This window comes from Eretmochelys imbricata, chromosome 5, assembly GCF_965152235.1.
Source record: "Eretmochelys imbricata isolate rEreImb1 chromosome 5, rEreImb1.hap1, whole genome shotgun sequence".
Taxonomy (NCBI): domain Eukaryota; kingdom Metazoa; phylum Chordata; order Testudines; family Cheloniidae; genus Eretmochelys; species Eretmochelys imbricata.
In genome coordinates, this window is record NC_135576.1 from 50,702,564 (window position 1) to 50,728,572 (window position 26,009).

At 40.6% G+C, this 26,009-nt stretch overlaps 1 protein-coding gene across 3 annotated transcripts in view; it reads right to left on the minus strand.

The window, feature by feature from the left end:
• Positions 1-704: 704 nt before the first annotated feature.
• Positions 705-26,009, minus strand: part of BDP1 (BDP1 general transcription factor IIIB subunit) — a 71,664-nt gene continuing 46,359 nt past the window's right edge. For 2 of the 3 annotated variants that reach the window (XM_077817093.1, XM_077817092.1), the window contains exons 29-42: positions 25,689-25,814; positions 25,324-25,360; positions 23,442-23,525; positions 21,334-21,562; positions 20,055-20,218; positions 17,705-17,828; positions 16,059-16,245; positions 13,970-14,030; positions 12,194-12,392; positions 10,170-10,386; positions 9,235-9,277; positions 7,275-7,557; positions 5,153-5,399; positions 705-3,538 (exon numbers count right to left, since the gene is read on the minus strand). In XM_077817093.1, the coding sequence (XP_077673219.1) occupies positions 3,416-3,538; positions 5,153-5,399; positions 7,275-7,557; positions 9,235-9,277; positions 10,170-10,386; positions 12,194-12,392; positions 13,970-14,030; positions 16,059-16,245; positions 17,705-17,828; positions 20,055-20,218; positions 21,334-21,562; positions 23,442-23,525; positions 25,324-25,360; positions 25,689-25,814 (2,124 nt within the window). In that variant the 3' untranslated portion in view covers positions 705-3,415. Of the gene's footprint in view, positions 3,539-5,152; positions 5,400-7,274; positions 7,558-9,234; positions 9,278-10,169; positions 10,387-12,193; positions 12,393-13,969; positions 14,031-16,058; positions 16,246-17,704; positions 17,829-20,054; positions 20,219-21,333; positions 21,563-23,441; positions 23,526-25,323; positions 25,361-25,688; positions 25,815-26,009 lie in introns of those variants that run through there. The other variant, XR_013346145.1, reaches the window with a different exon arrangement.

A 26,009-nucleotide genomic window follows, 5' to 3' on the forward strand; every position in this document is an offset into this window, starting at 1 on the left:
CAGTCCAGTGCTTAAAAAAAGATTTTTGCATGATTAATTTTTCAGATGGAATTAAACAAAATCAGATTACAATTTATAGCATGGACTTCCCCTCTTCCTCCCCTCCCCCCGCCGCCAAAAATAAACACTTTAGAAGGGCCTGGGGACATGATCTGGCCTTAATGTTTTTCGAATTTTAATGAACTTTAGTCAAACACATGCAGATAAGTATAGAGTCCAGGGTTTTAAAAACCTTTCAATCTTTCTCCCTTCCCCCACCAAAAAAACAAAACCAAACCGTTTTCTAAAGCAGAGAAGGTTTAAAATCAGGTTTTAATTTTTTGATCTTCTCTCAGTCTAGAATATTTACATAAAGAAAACACTGGAACATTTTTCATACTAGAAATATCAGGCTCTAAATTAAGCTGTGAATGGAAAAACTAAAGTTTTCAAAATAAAAAAAATTAATGTAATTAAAAGAATGTTGCAAAATTGCTATAAAACATGCCAAATCAAGGAATAAAATCTACTCACCCACCATTACAATAAAGTAAGTAAAATGTTGCAAGGGTGAACAGACGGCAAAACATAGCATTAGGGCTAATATGGGAACCTTAGCCATTCAACTCTCATTACCTTTAAAAGTTTCTTCTTTTAGATCATTATAAACTTGTTTATTGCTAAAAGTTTTGTTAAGACAGCTAAAGTAAGATCAAATACACAAGTGATATAAAAGTATTTATTTACATAATTTACATAAAGAACAGACTGCTTTCTTTGAACCCGAAAACTTACGCATGAACAATATTACATATGTTTGTCAAAGAACTCTTCAAGGAAAGCAGTCCTTTGCCACATCTTAATAGAAATGATAAACCATTGATCAGTGGAACTTAACACAGGATGCTGTTCTGTTTCCTTCCATCACTATGACTTATACAACTTTCATATCCAACACGGAAAACACACGTTATCTTATTCCTCTAAAGAAATGAGATTCATTTCAAAAGATATTGATAACAAAGTGCACATGGTTTGCTGTGAAAAAACAACAAGAACAAGGTCTGTTGTCCCTTCCATCTAATAGGGATAAATAAGGCACCACAAATTTTGTCGTTTCTTTATAATTTATGAAATACAAATTATTTTTGCCTTGTCGTTTGAATTGCATCTGAAATACTATGAATGAATCTTTACTACTTTAGTAGGTACTTAGAGGACATCATTTTATAGCGTCCTCCTCCACAAATCAATTTTGAGAACATATTAGCGGGGATGATCTAACTGGTTTACCTGATTCTAAAATAAAACATGCCTCATGTAACAATAACTAACAAAATATTTGCATACAAAAACCAGACCCTACAAGATGTACAATAGCCTTAGCTACATGTATACAATGTTAATCTATTACAGCAGTGTTTACAGTAGGAGAAAAAATGGGTATTTCAAGTTAAAATGAAATAGTCAAACCATGAGACACTAGGCTGAAAATGGACATGTGATTGGATCCATTTGTACAGTCATTTTTTAAATGCAAGTTGTCATTTACTTGAAAAACAAGGGAAAACCATTCTATTGTAGGATAGTTTTCCCCTTCCACTGTAGCATGAAAATTGTAACCACTTCTCACATTTAGCTGCTATAAAGTACGTGATCTGGTCTTCTAGTTTAATGATTCCTAATAGCTGGTCTATTTTTGATTATTGTTCCAGTCTTGAAGGCTCCTTTAGAAGCTACAAGTCAAAAAATAACTTCTGAAAGGATAAAAATTCAAGTCTCAGCAAGTGATTCAAGAGAAATCTGATAATCATTAGAAAATAAATTATGGATTTGCTAGTAAATCACCATCCAACCCTACAGAGTAGATATTTCTTTGCAGAGGGTGGCAAAATAATCTTAAAAAATAGTTTGAATACCAAATTTAGCAAAATATTTTAAATTACTTTCTCATTAAGAATCATTTTCATTTTGGCAAGACCCATTCACAAAATACAAATTAAAGGTAGAAGCACAACCTGTAAGGTAAACAAACATATACTATGCATTTCTGACTGACCTGTGGCAAGTGAAGCAAGAGTAAAAAAGTAATTCTGGTTTGAAGGGGGTCTTCAGAACTGTTAAGGAACATAATTAGGGAGATACTCATCTTGAGGTATGTGACATTATGTAAATCCCATGTTCTGAAAGTCTATTCTGTATCCTTGATCTCCAGCGGCGAACATTTAACCAAGGAGAAAAATGCAGACTTTATCGAAGTCTAATTTAAAATATCTACCTACTCATTTCAAGAAGTCAAAAATTTAAGAATGAAAATATATTTATCTTTTAGAAGAATGCCTGATTTTAAGATTGAGACCATGTGACTCTCAACTTGTCAAGGCAATTTTTCCTTATTACATAAGTGGAAAATTAGTCTTCCTGTGACAAACCTAATACCACCCTAAAACTAAGTTACACTGTGCTAGTGAACAAAACGTAGACAGGAAACATGAGGAAAACCATTCTAACTTAACGGTTTCAAAGTAGCAAATCCTCAAAGCATCCTCACTCAGTAGTTCTGGGTTCGATTCTGCTCGCAGTTACTCTTGATTTATACTAGGGAAATTCCACTGAAGTCAATGGAGTTACATGAGTATATAAAAGACAGTGCAAGAGTAGAATCCAGCCTATTGTATTAAATATTTACTTTAGGAAGAAATAAGCATTTACAATGGGAGATATGTTAATCTTTTCCTCACCCCCAAATCAGACAGATGAAAAAGGATTAACATGGGAGAGCATCTTTTAATAAATTAAAATTAAATAAATATAGTCTTTCATGTTTATCTCTGTACATTTAAAAGGGATTAAAAAATTTTTCTCCATCAGGGCTTTTAAGCTTATGTACCTGTGAATCTGTCATTATAAAAATATGTAATTTGGAGAAGACTATAAAATAGCCCTCAATAGAAAACATTTTAATGTATTTACTACACTAAGCTTTTAGAATTGCTTCTCTATCAACGGAGATAAATATGAAGGTAATTCTCCTTCCTGGAGTGGAACTTCACAAAAAGAAGTATAGCAAATAACTTTTATAACCAGCCCAACAAGCTTCAGCATTATGATTTAAAGGGATATTGTCATGTGGATAGTCATTCATTCATTGCACTTCTAGAAGGTAGTCATGCACCCAGCATCTGCATCTAGAAAAGTTACAGTGTAAGCCAACAGCTGCTGTTTGGTCTCATGATGCCAATCTAGTTCTTAAAAATTTGAAAAATGCTCAGGTCGCCCAGAACGAGAAAAACTGATTTTGTCTTCCAACAGTGCTTGTTATTCTCCATTAGCGAGGCTAGTAATAAATTAGGACTAAGGAAGAACAAAGGAGAATTCACAGCAACTCATTTATACACAGTTCTGCTGTTACACGGCAGTCTTGGATCCCAGAGGTTTATTCTGAATCATTCACCTCCATAAAGATATCATTGAAAAAATATTCCGAGATTCTGGTTGGCTCCTCTTCTTTCTCCTGTTTAGTACTGGAAGCTTGCTTCTCAGAAGACTCAGAAGAAATCTACCAAAATATAAAAAACTGCATTTACAGGTTTGACATCTACTGAGATTTGTTGTTTCTCATGCATCTATGCCTCATCTTGTGTACAAACTAGAGTCTTGTGGTAAGTTTCAGCACTCACTTAAAATGTAAAAGCAACAGGCCTCCCTCTACCAACATAATAAAGATTTCCCAAAGCAAAATTGTTTCAGAGAATAATTTGGGATACACCAAGTTAACTGTAGTACAACCATCCTTCAAATCTTCCATTCATTTACTTGGTCAGGTAGATTAATTTTAACTGATCAAGCTATTACCTGTAACAATTATTCTTTAAAGATACAAAACTTAATGGAATCCTACTCTTGAGTGGGTGCCCTGAGCACAGAACTACAAAGTCACACAGGACGGGTTCACGTGATATTTCTGCTAAGGTAATAATGGAAATTTGATCTCAAGCAAGTAAACTTGATCTCAAGTAGGTAAACTTGTACAGAGAAGACGATGTGGCTGCTTTGCAAATTTCATAGACATACACAAGTCAGAGGCAGACATGTAGCAGACATACCTCTCACAAAACGTGAGATGACATAACCCCCAAAACAGAGTCGTCAAGCTGCTGCAGCAAGACGCAATCAGATATGGTCTCTTGGAAACAAGCACAACATAGTGTCAAGTAATGAAAGCTGAGTGGACTTCGAGGAATTTAGCATTTCCAAATAAAAGCCTAAGGACCTTTTCACACGTAGTTTTGTCAGGAAGGACATTCAAGTTAATGGGAAACGTTGGCAGGACAAGTGATTACGGCAAACCTCTAAAACCATCTTTGGGAGCAATTTATTAGGGATTTAATGGGGGTTGCAAACAATTATCCTTATTTTGTGTTTTAGATATTCAAAGTGTTTGTAAAGCACTTAAATCTTTGTTATTCTGGTGCAAGTCTGTGTGCAGACACTTATTTTAGGATACACGTCCTGTTTCAGTTTTGCTTAATGTGGAAAATGTAATGTGACCTCAAGAGATCAGAACAGAGAATCTGGGGAGATTTCATATCAACAACACACAATCTCCTCCTTAGGGAGAGGAAATAAACAGTACAAATGAGATGGGATGTAATCAAGCAGCTGCATTTTTAACTGTTCAGTTATGGCTCCCCCCTACACTTTGCAGCAAGTATAACACTACACAGCTGGCTCCTTTCGGTAAAGTGGCAAATGGTGAATTTTCAGAGACACATGTGGTCAGCTCCGTGGGTCTGCTCTCCACCTGATGTGCTCAAAGCAGTGACCTCAGGTTCCTGATTTAAGACAGAAGTGTAGGCAGAAACCAGGAGAAATAAAATATCATATAAAATGAAACATTAATTCCAAATTTTAAGATGCCTTTGCTGTTGTTATTGGAGCATTGTTCTAAGAGACACTCCAACATTTAAAAAAAGTTGACGTAACTGTGGTTTGTTTTTCCTATTATTCAGCATAGTCCTTTTGTTCAGCTTCATGGCATTCAGATAAGCAAAGAGTCCACAAATCTATAAAAGAATGTCACAGTGATCACTTTGCACACACACAAATGGTTGTCTCCTAGTAGTGCTTTACATTTCATACAGACATGATGTTCAGAGGTAACTGTATGTACCTGAACTGCAGCAGTGCCTCTATTCTCACATTCAGCGGACGTCAACAGGCTTGTAGAGGGAAGGGAACAGGACTCTTGAGTGTCTGTATTGTTCTCAGCGGATGGAGTAGGTCTTTTCAGACTTTGCTTTGAGGCAGCTATGAGAGGTTTTTGGAGTCTCTGTCCATTCCCTTTAGCACCCTCTCCAGGTTCAGAGTTACTTGATTTACAAATTAAAGATAAAAATCCCAGAGGTCTTCGGCCAGCCCTGTTCAAAACAACAAAAATTAACAATAAAGTTTCAAGGTTTATATAATATTGTCATCTTGCTTAATGAAAATGGAGTAGAAATATTGTTTGTATTTAATGACAGTTTGACTTACAATCTAGTAGCAAACACTTCTAAATTATATGAAGATGATTAAAACATTCTAAAATAAATAATTTGGAATAGGTTAAATCAACCCCAGGATTTGTTGCGTTTGGTGGTTTTTTACGTTTTGTTTTTTATTCTCTGAATTGGAAAAACAACATTTTTTGCCAGATTATTTAAGCAGTACAGATCTGAGAAAGCTCCTTGTAGAGCTGTAAAAGCCTTTAACAGCCTCCATGCCACTACAGTGTGGGAGCTGGGGAGCCCACCATTCACTACTCAAGAGTGGCCAACATAAGCTCCCAGATCTTTAGGCAGAAGATACTCCTAGCAACAGGAACAGCTGTAGAGGAGACCTGCCAACTTCTAGCCCACAAAAGAGGAGAGAATCCCTTCATGTGTCATTTCCACAGGCCTCCTCTAAGGTACCACATGAGGGAGGAATCCCACTTTCCCAAGGGCAACCTAGAAAGCGTCCCAGAATACAGAAGGAAGACACTCCTTGGAGCAGGAACAGCACCAGATCTTCACTCTACCAACATCAGCACAGCCAATCACAGTGAACGGTTACTTAATGTTAACTGAGGAACAAAAAAGTTTGGGCAAAAGCCCAGAGTCACTTTTTAGATTGTAATCTTGAAGGCAGGGACTGTCTTTTTCTATGCATGGGCAGCACCTACATATTGTGGTTGACACTGGAATACAAATAAGCAACAACTAAACCCCACACACCACAATGATATGAGAGGAGGGGCAAAATCATCAGGGGCCAATAGGCTATGGTAAATGCTACAAGGACAGGGAAAAGTAGAGGGTTACAAAAAACCTATGACTGTAGGAAAAGTAAAATGATGAGTAAATAAGTGATGCTTAGAGGAATAGAACTAAAATATAAGGGAAAGGTAAATAAAAAAATATTAAAAGGAACATTAGAAGGAATAAAAGAGTAATGTTGCATCTTCTGTTTGTTGTCTAGACCGTAAACTCTGTAGGGCAGTGACATGTCTTAATACAGCTCTAAAGAATGAGCACACTGAGTGTATTAATTGCTACTACTTAACTGAAAAGTTCAAAGACACATATGTTTATACAGTATACTACAGCACAGGACGGGGCAATTAAAAGAAATGGTTTATTAAAGCTACCAATATGGTTTTCCCAAGTCCAGATGCTAGTGAACAGAGTCTACATCACAAAAGGCGGCTGTGTAAATAGAAAAGCCAAATACTTAATAGGCATGAGCTATCTGTTCACTGAGGCACATTGCCAGAAAAGCATGGGACAGCATGGATCACCGTAGCTCACGAAAGCTTATGCTCAAATAAATTGGTTAGTCTCTAAGGTTTCAGAGTAGCAGCCGTGTTAGTCTGTATTCGCAAAAAGAAAAGGAGTACTTGAGGCACCTTAGAGACTAACCAATTTATTTGAGCATAAGCTTTCATGAGCTACAGCTCACTTCATCTGATGCATAAAAGTGGAAAATGCAGTGAGGATGTTTTTATACAGTCTAAGGTGCCACAAGTACTCCTTTTCTGTTAACTACGCCGTTACCATTCCATGGTTAGAGTATTTCAAATTCCAAAGCTGATCCTTTCTAGTTTTTTGCTGAAGAAAAGGAAGGACAATGTTCTAGTGTATGGGTTTTTAACCTGGGATTATGTCTATCCTGCTCTTACCACAATGCTAAGTAGAAGGATCACCGTGTGCAAGTTCTGATAAGAAGGGGGTATTCAGTATGAAAAGGCTGAGAACCAGTGTTCCTAGAAATACCTTAGCATCGGGCTCTTTGAAAGGGCAGCTGTGCTTCCAACATGTCCCGAATGTCCAGATTCACAAATATCCATAGAACTTTCTTGCTCATTTGCTGCTTCTTTTCCCTCACGGTCCATTCCAGACACCAGCTCATCTGAACACTTGCATGCCGATTCCTCAACTGGTACAGTTCCTAAATTCTGAAAGGATTCAGATTGCCCACTTTCTGCAGTTTTAGATACAAATATAGAGGTAGGTAGTTTTTTCTTCTTTGAAGTTTTCAATTTTTCAGAAATTCTCCCTTTAAGGGAAAAAATTAATATTAAGCATAAATGGGAAATGTACATTTCTTATTGACTGAACTTATACTCTTAATATTTTTATAATATTAGTATTCTATATCATGGTCCAAACCACTGCGGTGGTGGCGATGATCTTAAAAGACGTAGTGTTTTGGGGCATTACAACTGACACTAGTGTTATTTTTGTTTTTGTTTGTTTTTTAAATAAACGCAAGCAAGCTAAGTTTCTCAAAAGATACTATTAATTTTTTTTAAATAGGTTGTATTTTTGGACCTGAAAACCTTACCAGATCACACAGACATTAGAATTGGAAAAGATCAATTAGGTCATGCAACCTACCTTCTGCTAAGGCAGAATGCTCTCCTCTATTATACTTCCTGGGGCTTGGCCCCATTCTGAATTTTTCCAAATAGGGGCTTCCATAATTTTTTTGGGAGACTATTGCACAACTTAAAAGTAATACTCTGAAATCCCCTATACAAGTGCAAAGTGCTAAACAGATCTCACTGTCAGGAAATTTCTGATATTCAATCTACTATTTTTTCCCTCAATTTCATTCCACTTCTTTTACAATTACATCCCTTCTTTTTACATTAGCTCAAATATTATGCCTGCGATGTTTCCATCCTTCAAATATTTGTAGGCTAATCCTTCTTTCAGTTAAGCCTTTTAACTAAGAAACGACACATATCTGGTTTCTTTAGTCTTTCCTCATATGTCAGACCCTCCAGTCCCCTATTCTTTTTTTTTTGGTTGATCTTCTTGGAACTCCTTCCAACATGTTCACATATTTTTAGTAACAAGGTGACCAAAAATAAAACCACTGTTGTAAATTGTAGAGAGGGAGACTATCATTCCTGACATGCATGCAAGCTGTAGACCTGATTCAAAGCCCACAGAAGTCATTATAAGTCTTTCCATTGACTTTAAGGAGCTTCAGATCAAGCCCTGTATTATCCAGATTCTTTATTCAATTACAGAGATATTAAAAATAAAGCATCTCCACTATATTATGAGGTCCCACTAACATTTCACATTCGCTCTGCTGGGACTTCATAGCAGCTAAGACAAGACCTCTGCTGATCTGGTTAGAATTGTAAATGCACAAAAAGGTAGTTTGGCATAATACAAATCATCGGTTAACTGCTCCATTCCAAACAGGCAGAAACATATCAGCTAATTAACAAAAAATTCCTTTCGGCTCTGTATTTGAGATCTTTCCTGTGGCCTTTATGCACAAGTTCTAAAAAGTACCTTGAACGGGGAGTCACTTCTATATATCTGAGGTATCTTTTGCGTGTTAATTTTTTGGGGTTGCTTTTTTTTTTCTTTTTTAAACCCACCAACCATTAAATAAATAAATAAATAAATAAATAGATCTTACTTTTAGAAATGCACAAATAAGAGGCCGCTCTTAAAATTCATGAAAATCATCTCATTTAAGGCTCCAAATATAGTAAATGTTTTTGAAGCCAGTGGAATTTTAACATGAATATATAAAATTTTGCCAGACACCTAATCCCAATGCAGGTAATTGGCAATTAAAGTGAATAGAAGGCAATTTTCCCCTTATGAATACATTGCCGCTGGTAGGATTAGTTAGCAAAACGGCAATTAATGTTAGCTACCATTTACAAGTGACTCCACATACATTAAATCTCAAAAATTCACCTACCAGCCATTTTCCTTGGAGCATGTGTTGATTTAACTGAAGACTCCTATATTAAACAACATTTAAAAGTCAATTTCTCTTTTTCAAAGAAGCACAATAAAAGTTAGTACAGAAATAAGATTATACATTTACAGATCTTAAATCAGCTGGGGACAAACAATAGGAAGGAAAAGGTCTTCAACTCTCAGGAATGTGATGGGACCTTTGCACTTGTGACCCCTAGTGCTGATTGAAAAGCAGGCTTTCGGGGTACTACCAGATAGCCATGACAGGGGCCTCAAGTTCAGAGAGCATAAAAGCAAGGAAGCTGGGGGAATTCTCAAGGTTCCCACTGGAGTCGTTGAAATCATAGTGTAGAGTTCCCCACACCTCAAAACATATTGTACTCAATAGCAAAAATACATGTAAGTCACTCCAAATAAATTGGTTACCCCACAGTATGGGAAATTCGTCCAGTTTCCCTTTGCAGCTAGCGCCCCAGTAAAGAGGGATGGGGATATTTCTAGCCACATAGCTTTTTCCTGTAATGAATTTCCTCCAAGAATCATGATGCACCCTTCCCTGAAACAAGACAGCCACGTGACCAGCATATGCCTGAAGCTTCCCCTGCTGCAACTGCACCATCAAAAAAAATTAAAGTGGGTGAACGCACAGAAACAATTAAGAAGAATACAAAGCATATCAAGTAAAAAGTACAATGGAAAACGGGGCCCATAAGTATACCCAACAAAGTGAACACAGAAACTAAAGCCGAAAGAATATTTAGCATTCCTACTGTTTGAAACAAAAAGCAACTTACAGCTTCCATTTTGCTGCTTAAAAGCTTCGTGGAAAAATTTCAGATTAGGTAATTAACCTAGTTAATACAGTATTATTTTGAAGTCAGTTAATACTCTCATAGTATGCATAAAAAGGTATTTCCTGAATTAGTATCTGACCTTGTAAGTATTTGCAAGATTATCATCTGCTGAGGTAGATGGAGTTCGCTTGGCAGGAGGAGTGTCACTTTCTTCAAGATCAATAGCACACCTTTTGCAAGATGTCTGATCCAAATTAGTAAATGACTCTATTGATGCTCTCTGCAGTCCTTCTGTTCCTGTACAGGTGTCTAAAGAGGTAGCAGCTTTATCAACTGGAGCCGTCAGTGATCCAATGCTGTAATTATAAATACGTGTCAAAGTTACCACTGTGAAAAGTTACTATCTTAAAAAAAATTAAAAATCAAATTTGCAGTGTATACAGCAAAGTTATAAGATGATTAAGACACAAATCTTTGCTTATATTCTTATCTACAACATGTACCGCTTCAAACACTTTTAGGTTTTTATCATTTAGATAAGCCTTGCAAGGTTTTGTTTTTTTAAAAACCATGAGGAACTAGGAATTCTCATGACACCCTCTGTCAGTCTTTTTAAAGGTTTTGTTCTTTTCTTTTAACATTTTGTTTCATTTTCTGCTTGAACTGTGCATTTCATTTACATTTTCCTTAATATGCAAGTTAAGTGTTCCATGTACGAACACAACTATGAGTTAGTAGGTGACTTGTATGTGTGATATCGCATACTAGAAGATGTGTTTGCTCCAGTGAATTGTAAAAAAGAACAACTATGTTTTTAATAAAACATGTATTTTGAGATCTGCATTTTGCTGTACTATCCCTGACCACCAAGGGCGTTCTTCCTGTCAATTATAGCTATGTCTTCTAATCTACTATAATCATGTGAACAATTGTCAAATAATTAAACTCCATTTCCATGAGAACATAAATCAATCCATGCATTACTTTAACTGCATTTTACTGTAATGGTTACAGTATTTTAGATGCTCAGGGTATTTATACTTGCAGTCTCGTCTCTATTAGATTTCCACAGCACACCCTTGGGGGAGGATGATAGTCCTGTGGAACAACCAGGACAAAATTGGCCTGCCACAGAAGGTGATTAAGGGAGCAGGGTGAACCTACAAGGATACAGGTGGTCTTGAGAGACATATTCCATTACTAGCCCTCAGTATCATTGCCTATCATCATCAGGCGCCCAACAGGCAGTAATTCTCTGATGCAGGAGCTCCAGAGCTGTATGGCTGAGGCTCCTTCTTGAAGGGGAGGATCTTCAACAGAGAAAGGAGCAGGCTTAACAGCTGAGCTTACAGAGCCAATTCAGTGCCTAAGAGCTCTGCTTCACACATGCTGTGACACGGGAATAGAACTATACATTAAGAAAGCATGTCAAAGTTCTAAAAGCATATTACTATGTTATTCTTAGGATGATTTCCTTCCTCTTAACTTACAGTATATTGTTGTAACTTACTATGTGTACATTTTGTTGCAATATTTCATGGAAATGTGAGACCTATTTCAACAACTGTGATGTGAAAATATGCACTGTCATACTCATAAACCCTTTGTTGTTTTCCTGTACTGCTGTAAGCTTAGTTTGACATCAGTTAAATAATTTTGTCTGTCTTTATTCAAGGAAAGTATTACTAATCAACAGAATGAAAAAATTAAAACAAAGAATTCTTATGTTCTGTCATTTTCACCGAAGTGTTCCAAAAAAGGTGAGACCTTAAAAATCTGGAAAAAGTGATTCAGCTATGGAATCCAAAATACTTTAGAAAATATAAAGGTGCTCAGATTTATAATTTCCATTACTTTTCACCAGAAATATTCAAGTCAATATAGAACTAGGCTTTGCAAGTGTCCCACTGACTATGGTGCTGCTGGCACATGACCAAAATATTTAACAAATCAAAATTTAGCAGATTTACATAACTGATTTATTGCTCAGAGAATCATGATCACCTTTCATTTGTTTTAGTGAGGCTGATAAATGAGCCATGTAGTGGTTTCTCCTGCATTTCTTCTTTTAGTGAGTGTATTTAACTTTAAAGGCTCCAATAAGTTAGCCTGAGAGGCTCAGTAATAAATGCAAATTTATCTTGTAGTATATTGATCATTTACCTCTGCTCTCCCATCACATTAGCTAAGCCTGTATTCACTGGAGTGAGAAGTATGGGGGCTGGCAGCAATGGTTCCAAAGCTTGATCTAGTGACATAGATGGGTCATGATACTCTCTCGAGTCAGCTGGAATTTCCACCAACGTTAAAATAAATGTCTGTTCCGCCACCTCCTCTGGATATTCATTACCATTTCCATTCACTACCAAAAGGTGTTGGAAACAAGAGAGAGAGAGAGAGAGAGAGAATTAAACCTTACTATTTAAAGTGTACTATTTAAACTCTAGCAGTTGTGTGTTGTATCCTGCCCTTCTCCACAACTGCAGTTAGGTTTTCACATTTTGTTGCTCAAGCCAGAAAAGGCTGGGAGTACTGTGGAAACATGCTTGGCCTCTTCAGGGAGAGACGGGAGGAACCTAGCATCACTCCACAGTGATCCTTATAGCTGATTGAGAGCTGCGTTTTGTGTCTGAGGTGAGCCCCAGCCAGTACTCTTCACTCAGAAAGATGAGCACAATAATAAGCAGACGCTCTATAAGCTTGTGCAACGCTAACTAAATCAGTCAAGTCATCCATTATCCACAAAGATAAGAACCTAATACCACCACCAGTAGCTAACAATTACTCCTTTAGTGAAAGCAGCAGAGGCCTGTTATTTTGGCAGTAGTCCCAGCTTCTAGTCCCACAGACAACCTGTGATGGTACATTGCTACAGTAGGATTGGGCATCAATCCTAACATTCGACAAGTCCCTAAGATTTTTCCAAGAATCAAACATTAACAGATAGATAGCAGCCAATTGCCACCAGTTAGGATGAATTTAACAAGAAGGCAATTAAAGACAAGGAATCAGTTTCCAAATCTAGCAGACGTCAGCATTGTCCAATTAGCTCTTCACGTTGAACTACAGAGTAACAAGCTATTACATTAAATATACTACATACAGCATGCTATCACTAAATTTAGAGTACCCTGAACAAAGTTTGTGAAGAATGGCTTTGAAGAAAAAGATTGAAAATTAAAGTTAAATCTAAATTATACAAAAAAAACCTAAAACTCTAATATAATGCAGAAATCCCTTGACTTTTGTTGATTTAAAAGTACTACTCCACTCTTAATTTACTTTGCTTCTTTATCTCAGTTCATTTGTTTTGAAAGATGATTCACTATTGCAAGATCTCTGCAATAACAAGGCACAATGGGATAAGGAGCCTGGAGTCACATATGCCTTCATTTTGAAAGTGTAAATTACAAGCTTAGTTAGCAGTGAGATGAATTCCTTTAAAGTAAGTGTCTAAGATTCCTAATTCAGAGGTTTTTTCTTCTTATTCAAACGGTATTGGTGCTGAATTTTGTTTTTATTCATTTTAGTTTGTTCTATCCACTTAATATCTTCTTCTGCATTCAAATGTGTAAGCTTACAGAGGCAACATCTAAAAATGCTTCAAAACTTAAGTCTCTTCAGTGACTTGTGGCATGAATTTAAATATACAATAGCGAAAAATCAATTATCTGCGTATCACTAACACAAGCTACTTTAATATCAAATTATAGAAGGTCAGTTACATCAATGTTAACATAGAAAGTTCTTCATTTCTTGATCCATCTTTGCACAAGTACTTCTATCATACTAATTTTGTTTTCATTTTATTTTTACTTACACACACACACACACACACTAAAATTATGAAAAGCAGTTCTGAGACACAGTGATGTAATATTACACCTAACTGGGCTAGCAAGTATTGCTTTGCTATTTTAGGCCATTAATGTAGTGTACCTGAAGTTTCTTTTGTGCTGGTTATGTATTGCTGTTGAAACTCCTGTGTAACTGCTTCAGTCTAGAAAAAGTATTTCAAAAGAAATATTAACAAGCCTGGCAAACAACTCTAGAAAACAGAAAAAGTTTTATGAGGAATTATTGATTTTTGTTTTGTAAACACTTATCAAGTGTTAAGAGTAACAAAGGAGAGTAATTTAACCACACCCTACCCAGATTTTGTTGATTTTTTTTACCCCCTCCTCAAACTACGCTAAGTATTTAGGATGGAAGGATATAAAGATGATGGGGACTGGGAACACTTGGGTATTTAACTATAAGCATTATTGTGCGTTCTGCTTATACGTACTTTATCTTCATTCCCTCTAGAAATGGTTTGTGAAGAAAAAAGTTTACTTTTCCTACAGCACAACCCTGCAAAGCTGACTCATATAATGGATTGCTCAGCAGTGCAAAGAGCATCAATTCCCCTACCTATTACGGAAACACTCTGGAGCTTGGAGAAAAACATTGAGCTTAGTCATTCTTCCTTCCCCTTCGGTTTCATGGCAGATTATGTGGCTAAAAAATAGTATTTTATAGCGCTCTTGTTGGGGGAGGAGTGTTGTCAGGGCATATTTAGTCCTGCACTCGGTTCGGCTTGGATAGAGTCAGTTGAGCTCTGAACCAACTGGCAAAGGGCAAAACAAAAGAGCTGTGATCTTGATGCCCTGCTAGCATCAAAAAGGAAGTAAAGAGCTTGGCAATTTATTGGAACTCTAAAATGCCCTCCATTAGATTGAAGTACTGTATATTCAATAACCAAGTCAAAGGTTTAAGAAACTAAGAATAACTAGGAGGGTTTGGGTTTTTTCATTCAGTTTGTTTATTTAATTGTTAGCCAATTAATAGCATTAAAGTTCAATCTAAAATCTTGTATGCAGTGTTGTTGTAGCCATGTTGATCCCAGGATATTAGAGAGACAAGATGGGGGAGGGAATATCTTTTATTGGACCAACTTCTGTTGGTGAAACAGACAAGCTGACCTGAAGAAAAGCTCTGTGTAAGCTTGAAAGTTTGTCTCCCTCTCCAACAGAAGTTGGTCCTATAAAAGATATTACCTCACCCAACTTGTCAATCTAAAATCTTGCCAGAAAAAGGCCAATAATAATTTTGAATAAAGTGAGAGAAGGTAGGTATAGAAATGCAAGTCTGATCATAATAGCATTTTGGCAAAACTAAAAGTACAATTTAAAGCTAAAGAATCAAATGTGCACAACTTAAGCACGCATACCTCAAAAGGGGAGCACAATTTGGGATATTTGTGTGGACATATCTATGGGTGCATGCAAATCCCAACATTGCATATCTACGCTATGTCTGTGCACATTATGGTAGTTCAGGGCTAAATTATCCAATCAGGAAAAAGTGATTTAGGAGTCATGGATTTTTTAGGCCAGAAGGGACCATTAGTTCATCTAAACCAGGGGTCGCAAACTCAAATGACCACAAGGGCCACATGAGGACTAGTACATTGCCCGAGGGCCGCATCACTGACCACCCCCCTCCCCGCTGCCCCGCCCCCACTCTACCCCTTCAGTGAGGCCCTGTCCCTGCCCCGCCTCTTCCCACCCCTTCCCTGCCCCCCCATTCCAACCCCACCCCCCCGCAACTCCCATTGGCCAGGAACAGGGAACCGTTACTTCAGGGGAGGTACCTGGAGGAGCGGCCAGGGCAACACACAGACCCTTGTGCCCCCTGTTCCCCAGGTCCTGGCCACTTCCCAGAGCGGCGTGGGGGCAGGGCAGGCAGGCAGGGAGGGAGCCTGCCCTGCCCCGGCACGCACCAGGCCGGAGCCGCTCTAAGTAAATGCTGGGGGGGCGGGGCCTGGCGGGCCGCATGTTTGAGACCCCTGATCTGAACTGACCTCCTGAATACCACAGGCCATTAAATTTCACTTAGTTATCCAGAATGGATGAAAACTTTAAAAAACAATAATGTTATTGTCTTCTTTATAGTTTCTCCAAATAACTTCTCTTTTTACAGCCTCTTACAAAAACAGGCATTTCTAATGCATCAAATGTTTTAAAAAAATACAAGTTCTTTTTACCTGCGTCAACTGAACTTCAGGCAAGCTGTGCATAACAGTACCAGGCTTATCTTCCGGAAGGACACCAGTAGAACTTTGATTAGGATCATTCTCTAGCCCAGGTAGGAAAATCTCTGCTTTTGGAGCTATTATAGGAGATTTTAACTCCACTGAAGCTTCCCAACTCTCTCTTGTCTTGTTTTCTGTTCTGAAAAATGTATACAGTTAATTTGAAACCAGTTAAACAGTATGTAACATATACTGTGACATGGGGTAAATCAGGCAGTCCACAAGGCTGTTATGGCTACTGTATGCTGAAATATTTCCTTTATGCAAAAAGTAAAACAAAATCATACAAAAAACACTTTATACCGGGGTGGGCAAACTTTTTGGCCCGAGGGCCACATCGGGGTTGTGAAACTTTATGGAGGGCCGGGTAGGGAAGGCTGTGCCTCCCCAAACAGCCTGGATCCCGCCCCCTATCTGCCCCCCTCAGAACCTCCGACCCATCTAACCCCCCTGCTCCTTGTCCCTTGATTGCCCCTTCCTGGGACCCCACCCCCTATCCAAGCCCCCTGCTCCCAGTCCCCTGACTGCCCCAACCCCTATCCACACCCCTGCCCCCGACTCCCCCCAGAACTCCCCATCCAACCCCCCCACTCCCTGTCCCCTGACTGCCCCAACCACTATCCACACTCCTGCCCCTAACCACCCCCTGGGACCCCACCTCCTATCCAACCCCACTGCTCCCCTGACCGCGCCCCCCCAAACCTCCGCCCCATCCACCCCTGTCCCCTGACGGTCCCCCGGGATCCCCTGAACCTTATCCAACCCCTCCCCGCCCTCTTACCATGCCGCTCAGAGCGGCAGGAGCTCACAGCCACGCCACCACCCTGTCTGGCAGAAGCAGTGGGCCAGAGCCCTGGCGGCACAGCGTGCTGAGGCTGCAGGGGAGGGGGGACAGCAGGGGAGGGGCCGAAGACTAGCCTCCCTGACTGAGAGCTCAGGGGCCGGGCAGGACAGTCCCGCAGGCTGGATGTGGCCCGCGGGCTGTAGTTTGCCCACCTCTGCTTTATACCATAAATACATTCCTCTATTAAGGAAAAATATTAAAAATCCCCACAGAAATCTCCTAAGGGTAAGTACTTTTGGTGAATGCCTTATTTGACAAACCTCTCCTAGCTCAGTCTCAAAAGGCATCCAAAGTGAGACATTAGCTGCAAGCACAGTCAAACAGCCCACAGGTGTACCATGACCTCCATAAATTTCATCCAAAGTATCCATCAGAAAAATGGACCTAGTTGCTTTCTCAGTTCCTGGGACTCAATAGTGGCTACTCTGCCAAACATACAAATAAAAGTTTTGATTCCATTAGCCTTACATAAAGGATATTCAGTACATAAAGGCCTTAAACAAACAAACAAAAAAAATCCCTGCCACACTGTGGAACTAAGTCGTGCATCCAAAACAACTGCAGACACCATTGTCAGTTTCCCACAATTTAAATGTGTATATCTATATCTATCTATCTATATAGATAGATATAGATCTCAGTTTTATGCATCCATTTGAAATGCACTTTTTGAAAATTTAGTCCAAAACATTTAAGAGACACACCAATTAGCATATGAATAAAGGATTTTTTCATATCTGTTCACTTTACTTACTCGGCAAGGTCTGTGCTTCCAGATCCAAAATTCTGCAGACCTGCAGAACTGTTCTCAGCTGGTCTGATCTTCCATTCTAGTTCCACTTCCTGCTCTTCTATGGTCTCTCTTAGAGCTTTCCCCTCTAAGATTTTAAAAATTAAATTAAATGACATTCGCTATTGTAATATTTTGCAACCAACAGCAAGACGACTTACTGTTTGAATGCCTTACGCTACCATACATGCATTAGCTTATGGGCAGTGATGAGATGCCAAAATCTTAACAACGGGTTCCCTCCTCACCCCAAGAGGAGGTCGTTGCTCACACCCGCCCCCCGGAACTCCAGCCCCATCCAACCCCCCAGCGTTCCTTGACATCCCCCCCAGGACCCCTGCTCCATCCACCCCCTTCCCCGTTCCCAACTGCCCCCAGAACCGGGCAGGAGGGTCTCGTAGGCCACCAAAGTGGGTGCCCACCCCACCCCTAAGAGCCAGAGGCACCTGCCAGGGGGCGAGGTGGGGAGTCCCGGAAGTGCTTACCTGGGGCAGCTCCCAGGAAGCATCAGGCAGGTCCCTCTGGCTCCTAGGGGCGGGGGAGCATAGCTAGGGGGGAAGCAGGGGGAGCAGCTGCTCCCCCACTGATCACATCGAATGTGGCGCCTTAGGCGCCGACTCCCTGGGTGCTCCGGGGCTGGAGCACCCACGGGGAAAACTCCCCACCTCGCGCCTGGCCCCAGCTCACCTCCACTCCGCCTCCTCCCCTGAACACATCACCCTGCTCTGCTTCTCTGCACACCCCCCTCCCCCGAATCAGCTGTTTGGCAGGAAGCCAGGGCGGGCTGAGAAGCAGACCGCAGCTTCACACTCAGGCCAAGGGTGGCGGAGGTGAGCTGGAGCGGGGAGTGGTTCCCCTGCACCCACCCCCCCCCCCCGCCCCCAGCTACCTGCTGCGGCACAGGCAGCCCTCCTCGCCCTCTGCCTCCCTGGGCCTGAGCAGGAAGCTGCTGCTTGCTTCTCAGCCTGCCCCGGCTTCCCACACGAACAGCTGATTCGCGGGAAGCCTGGGGTGGGAGGCGGAGAAGCAGAGCAGTGCAGCACATTCAGGGGAGGAGGCGGAGGCGAGCTAGGGCCGAGTGTGGGGCGGGGAGCTGCCGCTGGGTGCTCTGCGCCCACCAAATTTTCCCCTTGGGTGCTCCAGGGCTGGAGCACCCGTGGAGTCGGTGCCTAAGGCGCCACTTTTGGCCGGTTAAATTTAGAAGCCCTTTTAGAACCAGTTGTCCCTCGCGGAACAACTAGTTCTAAAAGGGCTTCTAAATTTAACTACTGGTTCTAGCGAACCGGTGCAAACCGGCTCCAGCTCACCACTGCTTATGGGACTATTTAAAAAAAAAAAAAAAATACTGCAAAGACAAATATGGTTACACTTAAAAAAGAGATACAAGAACAGGAGACAGGTATGGAATTTAATAGTTGGATACTCTGCTGTTGAAATGTTGATGCATGCCTGTAGACATGAACAGGAAGCTGAGTTTTCAATTTGTTTTAGTTTTATGGCCAAGATTTTCAGAAAAAAGACACCTAAAAAGGTAGGCTCTTAAGTAGAGTTTGGCAAAATATTTCAGACAAATAGTTTAAAAATGCGGTTTCAATTGATCTGAAACAATTTGCAAAATTTGCCCTGAATGTGCCAAATAGTTTTATCCAGAAATAAAAATTTGGCCTAGAGTCACAAAATGACTGAAGGAGGAGAAAGCCACCTTCTAACTTTTAGCCCAATGGTTCTGGCACTCACCTGGATGAAGAGAGACCTGGGTTCAAGTTCCTGATTCAGAGCATGGATCCAAACCTATGTCTCCCATATCAGTGCTCTAATCATCAGGCGACAGAGTTATTCTTACCCACTCTGTCTGACCCAATGGCTATTAAGGTAGTTTTTACAACATGGAACAGCTTCAAAGGAAGAGATGGAGACAAATCCACCCCAGAATACCCTACAGCTTTGTGGTTAAGGGACCTCTCTTGGGATGGGAGAGACTCAGATTCAAATCCCAGCTCTGAAGCTGGATTTAAATTCAGGTCCTCTCTCTCCTAGGTGAATGCCCTAACCACTGGGCTAAAAGTTACAAGGCCGCTGCCTCCTCACCTTTTAAAGATACCTGTAAATACGTTGTTTCATTAGAACCCAAACTAATTTTTGATTCACTGAAACGTTTTGGATTTGATTTGCCCCACAATTTTTGTATACAATTTTGCAGAGCTGCCAGCCTATCAAGAAAGGTTTTTCACCCAGATCTACTCCTAATTCCATATTTAGGAGTCTAACTGTAGGCTCCTATTTTCTAAAGCTTGGAAATAAAGGAAAAGCTCACCACTTTGAACTTGCTTGAATTGCTCCACATCTGCATTTGGCCGAAGAGATTTCTGATGAACATTCTTATTTGTTCCCAGTACTCTGCTAAGATTTGGTTTAGGCTTAGGAAGTCTGCATCTTGCAAACCTTGATGTACTATTCGCTTTGGGCACAGGGTGATCACTACAAAGAAACAGAAAAATACCATAAATGTAATTGAAACTTTCCTTTCTTTAATGTGTTTGAATTCAGTGTCAAGAAGAAATTAATACCAGTAATGAGGGCCGTAAGGGGAGGGGAAGGCAGGGGGAGGCAGCTAGGCCGATGAACAAGAGTAGTGATGGAGTTAGCAGGAAAAATGGGCAGGCTGGCAGGAAGAAGAGGAGCAGAAAGACCAGCTGAACTGGGAGAACTTTGAGTGACTGGAGCCTGAGTACAGCTTTAATCATAGTGACCAACAAGGACCAGAACAGGTAAGTTTACAGTAGCTAGGTAACTCAGAATTTTTTCTCTGCAACTGAAATCTTTTTAAAAAATGTAATATTTTGATTAAATTTAACATTAAAGTAGAAGTAGGTCATCTAATTTTGAATGGTTGGGGGTTGATTTTGGGGAGGGGGGGCTTAATTGGGGTTAAAACAAGCAGGTGAAGTTATACATTAGCACTGTCAGGATTTTCAACAACTTTCTAAACAAGTTGACATGATAACCAATTGCATCTTGAAACCAAGTTCTTCTGAGTTACTTCATTAACTTGAAGTTCATCTTTTAACAATATTCCACAACAGAAATCAGGGCAGAGCCACATGCTCTAGCTGTGGAAGAAGTTCAAGCAGTTCCTTTGTTGCTAGTAGTTATAGATGTACAGTGGCTGCCTGAAAGCCTTTAAGCTGCATGACAAGTGACAGGAAGCAATGAAATTCAAACCACTGGCTTTTGTCTGACCAGTGACGCAAGGTCTTCAGAAAAAAAGGCCAGATAAAATAGTGGCCAGCTATGTGAGGTAAGTTTAAAATTAATTTTTTCAAGCATATCCTTATTTTAAAATGGGTACTCAGGAAGTTGTACATTTCCATCACTCCTATTTTAACCTAAACATAAAGTCCCTATTTAAAAGGGAAGAAAAAAGGACAGGCATCAATATGGAGTGGAACTACATAACCTATGAGCCATGATAGCTAAAAACAAGACTACTTGTCAGCTTAAGAGTATGGTGGCAGAAGCCTTAAAGGGGAGCCCTGTCAGAGAACAGATCACTGCGGGGGGGAAAAAGATTAAAGAAAAACAGTGAAATTAACCTGGTGGGTGCAGCATCTTCCTTAAAAAAAATGTGTACACTTGCTTCTTTTCCAGAACTGTGGTCCGGTAGAATGACTTTGTTTCCATCCTCTGAGGGAACCAGTTCATTATTAGTAGGTGAAGAAAGTGACTGATTACTTGGGGCCACATTTTGCTCTGTATTAGGCTGGTTTATGAGGCCATCAGCCATGTGCAATTCATCTTGATCAGGAAACACCTGTGTCCTTCCTTGTTTAAAAATAAAGCCATAATTAAAAAGATGCAAGTTTATGTCTCCACATGAAGCTATTTACAGGTAGATCAACTATAGGCTTCATTCTGAATAACTGCATTCTACAGAGATACAAATTCAAATCCTGGGTAAAAAACACATCTTGACGACTAGATTTTTTGTTCGTTAGAGTGCAGGGATTACCTCTACATATGTTAAAAGTCAACCTAATGCCAGGTTAATAAACGATGATTTAACAAGTATCAGAGGGGTAGCCGGGTTAGTCTTGATCTGTAAAAGCGGCAAAGAGTCCTGTGGCACCTTATAGACTAACAGATGTATTGGAGCATAAGCTTTCGTGGGTGAATACCCACTTCGTCGAATGCATCCGATGAAGTGGGTATTCACCCACAAAAGCTTTGCTTCAATACGTCTGTTAGTCTATACGGTGCCACAGGACTCTAATGATTTAACAGTATAGCTAAACAGAATGGAAAACAATTTTTCTGGTTAAAGAAGTAAGATGAAACAGATGGACTACTATGGACCACATAAACCTGGCTCTTCTCCATTGGTCTGATTCATGAGACAACAGTCTCTGTAAGACCTACACAAAAAGAATCACAACAGAAAAATCTAGGGGTCTAATGCTTTTTCTGGATCTCCTCTAGCATATCCTGTCTTTCCATGTTTATTTTCTAGAGTGTAAGCTCTCCAGGGTATAGAGTGACTTGATATTTATGTCTCAGCTGCACCAATCACACTACTGAACATAACCACATTTTGGGGATTCAGGGATAATGAAAATAATCTTAGTACTAGTTTAATACTTTTTAAAAAAAAAAATCCTGTCATTAAATGCTTTTACTAGATCAAGTTTCATCTCCCAAAAGAGACTGGATGAGGATACCAAATCTTCAGCCTTTGAATTGCCATTTGTTTTTATAAAATTTTGTCTTAAAAATTAACAAAAACACTTCGGTGAACAACCTAAGTGTCCTATCAAAGAAAGAACTAATACATTTTATCCATTGAAAGATCAGTTAAGAACCGTAAGAATTCAGCAACTCCTTTCCTAAAGCTTTAGGAGCCAATTGAACCTCTATGAAGAGCTGAAGGCTGAAGTGAAAATTAATTTACTTTCTCTCCCCCCTTGCTTCCTGTGCCAGTTACGTAGTGCTGCAACAGTTCTTTCAATATGGGTGGCAGTGGTTGTGCCATCTATATTGGCTTCTTTAAAAAAAAAAAAAATTGTTTTTTCTGTTCCCCAACTCCTTCTCTGCAGTATTGCTAATGCTGCTAACTCAAAGCAAGAGACCAAACCTGAGGACAAGTTCTGGATCTATCTCAGAAAAGGTAAGACAAAAAAATGACCTAGACTTAAATTTTAATCATAACGTGATTCATCTGAGTGTGTGGTGGCATGAGTACTTTATTAGCCTGAATTTGAAGTAACTGTAGTACATAGTAGTGAAAATATCCACATACACACCTGCAAAATCCTTCTTAGTGGTACAAACAGAGGACAGTAGAGAGAAAAGGTGCTGAATGCCCATTACGTACAAGAGTCATACTGCCGGTATGAAATGAGTTGATCAGGGCATGTATTCCATCTTACATATCAGTGTTTTGCTGAAAAAGAGCTCTATGCACCTCTAGCAAACATGTAGTGGAGTTGGCAGTATTTTGGCTAGGGGCTGGACCACTTTACCTCACTAGACAGTGAATCATGGCCCAATCCATCCTCCTCTCTTTCATACTGAACACAAAGGAAGAATCCACACCTGCTGCTATAGTGAGAGGATATGAAGGAAGGGTCATTATGACCTCAACCTTTCAAACCCCAACGCACAAATGAACCCATATGGAAGGGTTTGGCAGATAAATAGATCATACCTTGAGTGCTTATTTTTAACTGAAACATTGGATCTCCCATTGCAAGTAACGTCATGGCAGCTTCAGTGCTTCCATCACTAATCCCTGCAAAATTGTTCACATACATGTAAAATCAAAAGCACAGTCATTTCGTTAGAAGTTTAACTAAAACATGATAAAAAAAGCAGATATTACTGTCTCTGCTAACTTGAAAAAAAACATTTTTTCAATTTGTTTCCTCTTGGGGATTCCAGATATTAGTAGCAATCATTAACACACATAGTGATGGTCATCCATTAAACTAAAGATGTTCTACAAACATTGAGTAAGCAGCAGTATTCCCATTTTATAGAGAGGGAAACATGGACAGAGGAAGCAATTTGCTCAAGTCACACAGACATTTGGGTCTAGACCAGGGGTGGGCAAAGTTTTGAGGGCCACATCGGCATTGCGAAACTGTATGGAGGGCCGGGTAGGGAAGGCTCTGTCTCCCCAAACAGCTTGGCCCCTGCCCCCTATCCACCCCCTCCCACTTACCACCCCCCTCAGAACTCCCAACCCATCCAACCCCCCCAGATCCTTGTCCCCTCACCACCCCCTACCAGAACCATCGCCCCTAACCATCCCCCAGGACCCCACCCCCATCCAACCTCCCCTGCTCCCTGTCCCCTGACCACTATCCACACCCCCGCCCCCAGACAGGTCCCCCAGGACTCCCAGGCCTATCCAACCTCCCCTGTTCCCCATCCCCTGACCCTCCCCCAAACCTCCACCCCATCCAACCTCCCCCTGGCTCACTGTACCCTGACTGCCCTGCCCCCATCCACACCCCCACCCCTAATCACCCCCCCGGACCCCAGCCCCATCCAACCCCCCTGCTCCCTGTCCCCTGACTGCCCAGACCTCTATCCACACCCCCGCCCCCTGACAGCCCCCCCGGGACTCCCAGGCCTATCAAACCGCCCCCTATCCCCTGACTGCCCCCAGGACCCCCTGCCCCTTATCCAACCCCCCCACTCCACATTCCCTTACCATACTGCTCAGAGTGCTGGCGGCACGGGAAGCTGAGGCTGTTGGGGGCGGGGGGACAGCAGGGGAGGGGCCGGGGGCTCAGGGTCTGGGCAGGACGGTCCCACAGGCCACATCCGTAGTTTGCGCACCTCTGGTCTAGACCCAGGTCGGTTTAGACCCAGGTCTCGTGACTCATTCCTGTGTCCTATCCACTGGATGACAGGTATCTCCTCCTTTCATCTTCCACTACTTAGTAACATAGGATACAACATTTCTGTGTTCCAAAGTCATCACACTGAAATAAGCCCATAAACTCCAATAGGGTTTTGCCTCTTCACTGAAAATGTTATTTACCTTTAAACAAAGCCATCTCTTAGCAAAGTTTCAAAATGCAATTCTAAAAACCAATGGATCAATTGGGGCTTTTTGCAATGAGCCCCGTGTATGGGGAAAAAATATTTTACTGCCCTGGGAGCAGACCAGGAAGCAATTTCTGACTCAGTCATGATGTTTCCCTGTTTCCCCCATAGCATGTGCTGGCTAGCAAGTCTGCGAGAGGGATGGGAATGGTGGTTGGTACCAGAGCCATGGATTTATCCATTCCCGCACCTTTCAGGCATGTTGCAAGCCCCTGCAAAGGCTGCTTTTCCCATAGCACAACTACCCACAGTATGGGAAACCAGTGCATGGGAGCGAGGAGGCACAGGACAGCCACAATCTGGACCTAAGCCAACAGACTTATAACTCTTGGTCTGTCTGATGGACCTCACTGAAGAAGTAGTCAGTTAGCACAGCTCCTCCAAAACTACGTATGGGACCTCATCAACTCAGGGTTGGCTGGCTTGATGTCAAGATAGAGGACCACTCATAAATAAGTGTCTCTTGTATTTACCCGTGTCGGTCTCTGGATTTTCAGGTGTAGTCACTTCCTTGAAGAAAAGATATAAAATGATCTGTCAAATACAGCCAAAATCCCAAATAAAATTACGGGATTTAAACTTAAGCCCAATGGCCAATTCTCTACTGCAAAGTTCAGCATGAGCAATCCGCTCTGATTGAATGGGGTTGTACAGCATCAACACTGGACTGACAAAGCCATCTGAAGAAAATCTGCACACTTCCTGCTCATGCCATGCCCATCTATTACACTATACTATGCCATACTATTATTATTTTACATTTTCTCTGATGTTTAGTACTATAAAAATTAAACATACTACATAACCATAAGCATAGTACTAAAAAAGGAATGCTTACGATTTGTGAGGCATTCAGATTTTCATCTCTCTGCATCACAGGCTGGACAACCACATTTAAATCATGAGACAGATATTCAGCAGTAGTAATGCAGGGCACATCTGGGACATTCACAGATATTTCAAGCTGCAAAAATCAAAGTTATTCCTATTTATTCAAAAAAGGAAAGTGGTCTAAAACGCGCAGGAACACATAAGAAAATGGCTGTATATGCACATCACATAAAACTATTTTTTTCTAAACCAAATATTAAAATTAGTAGCTCGAGGCCTAAGACAGAATGGATGCAAACATTTCAATTTCATCTTTGAGCGTCAGAAT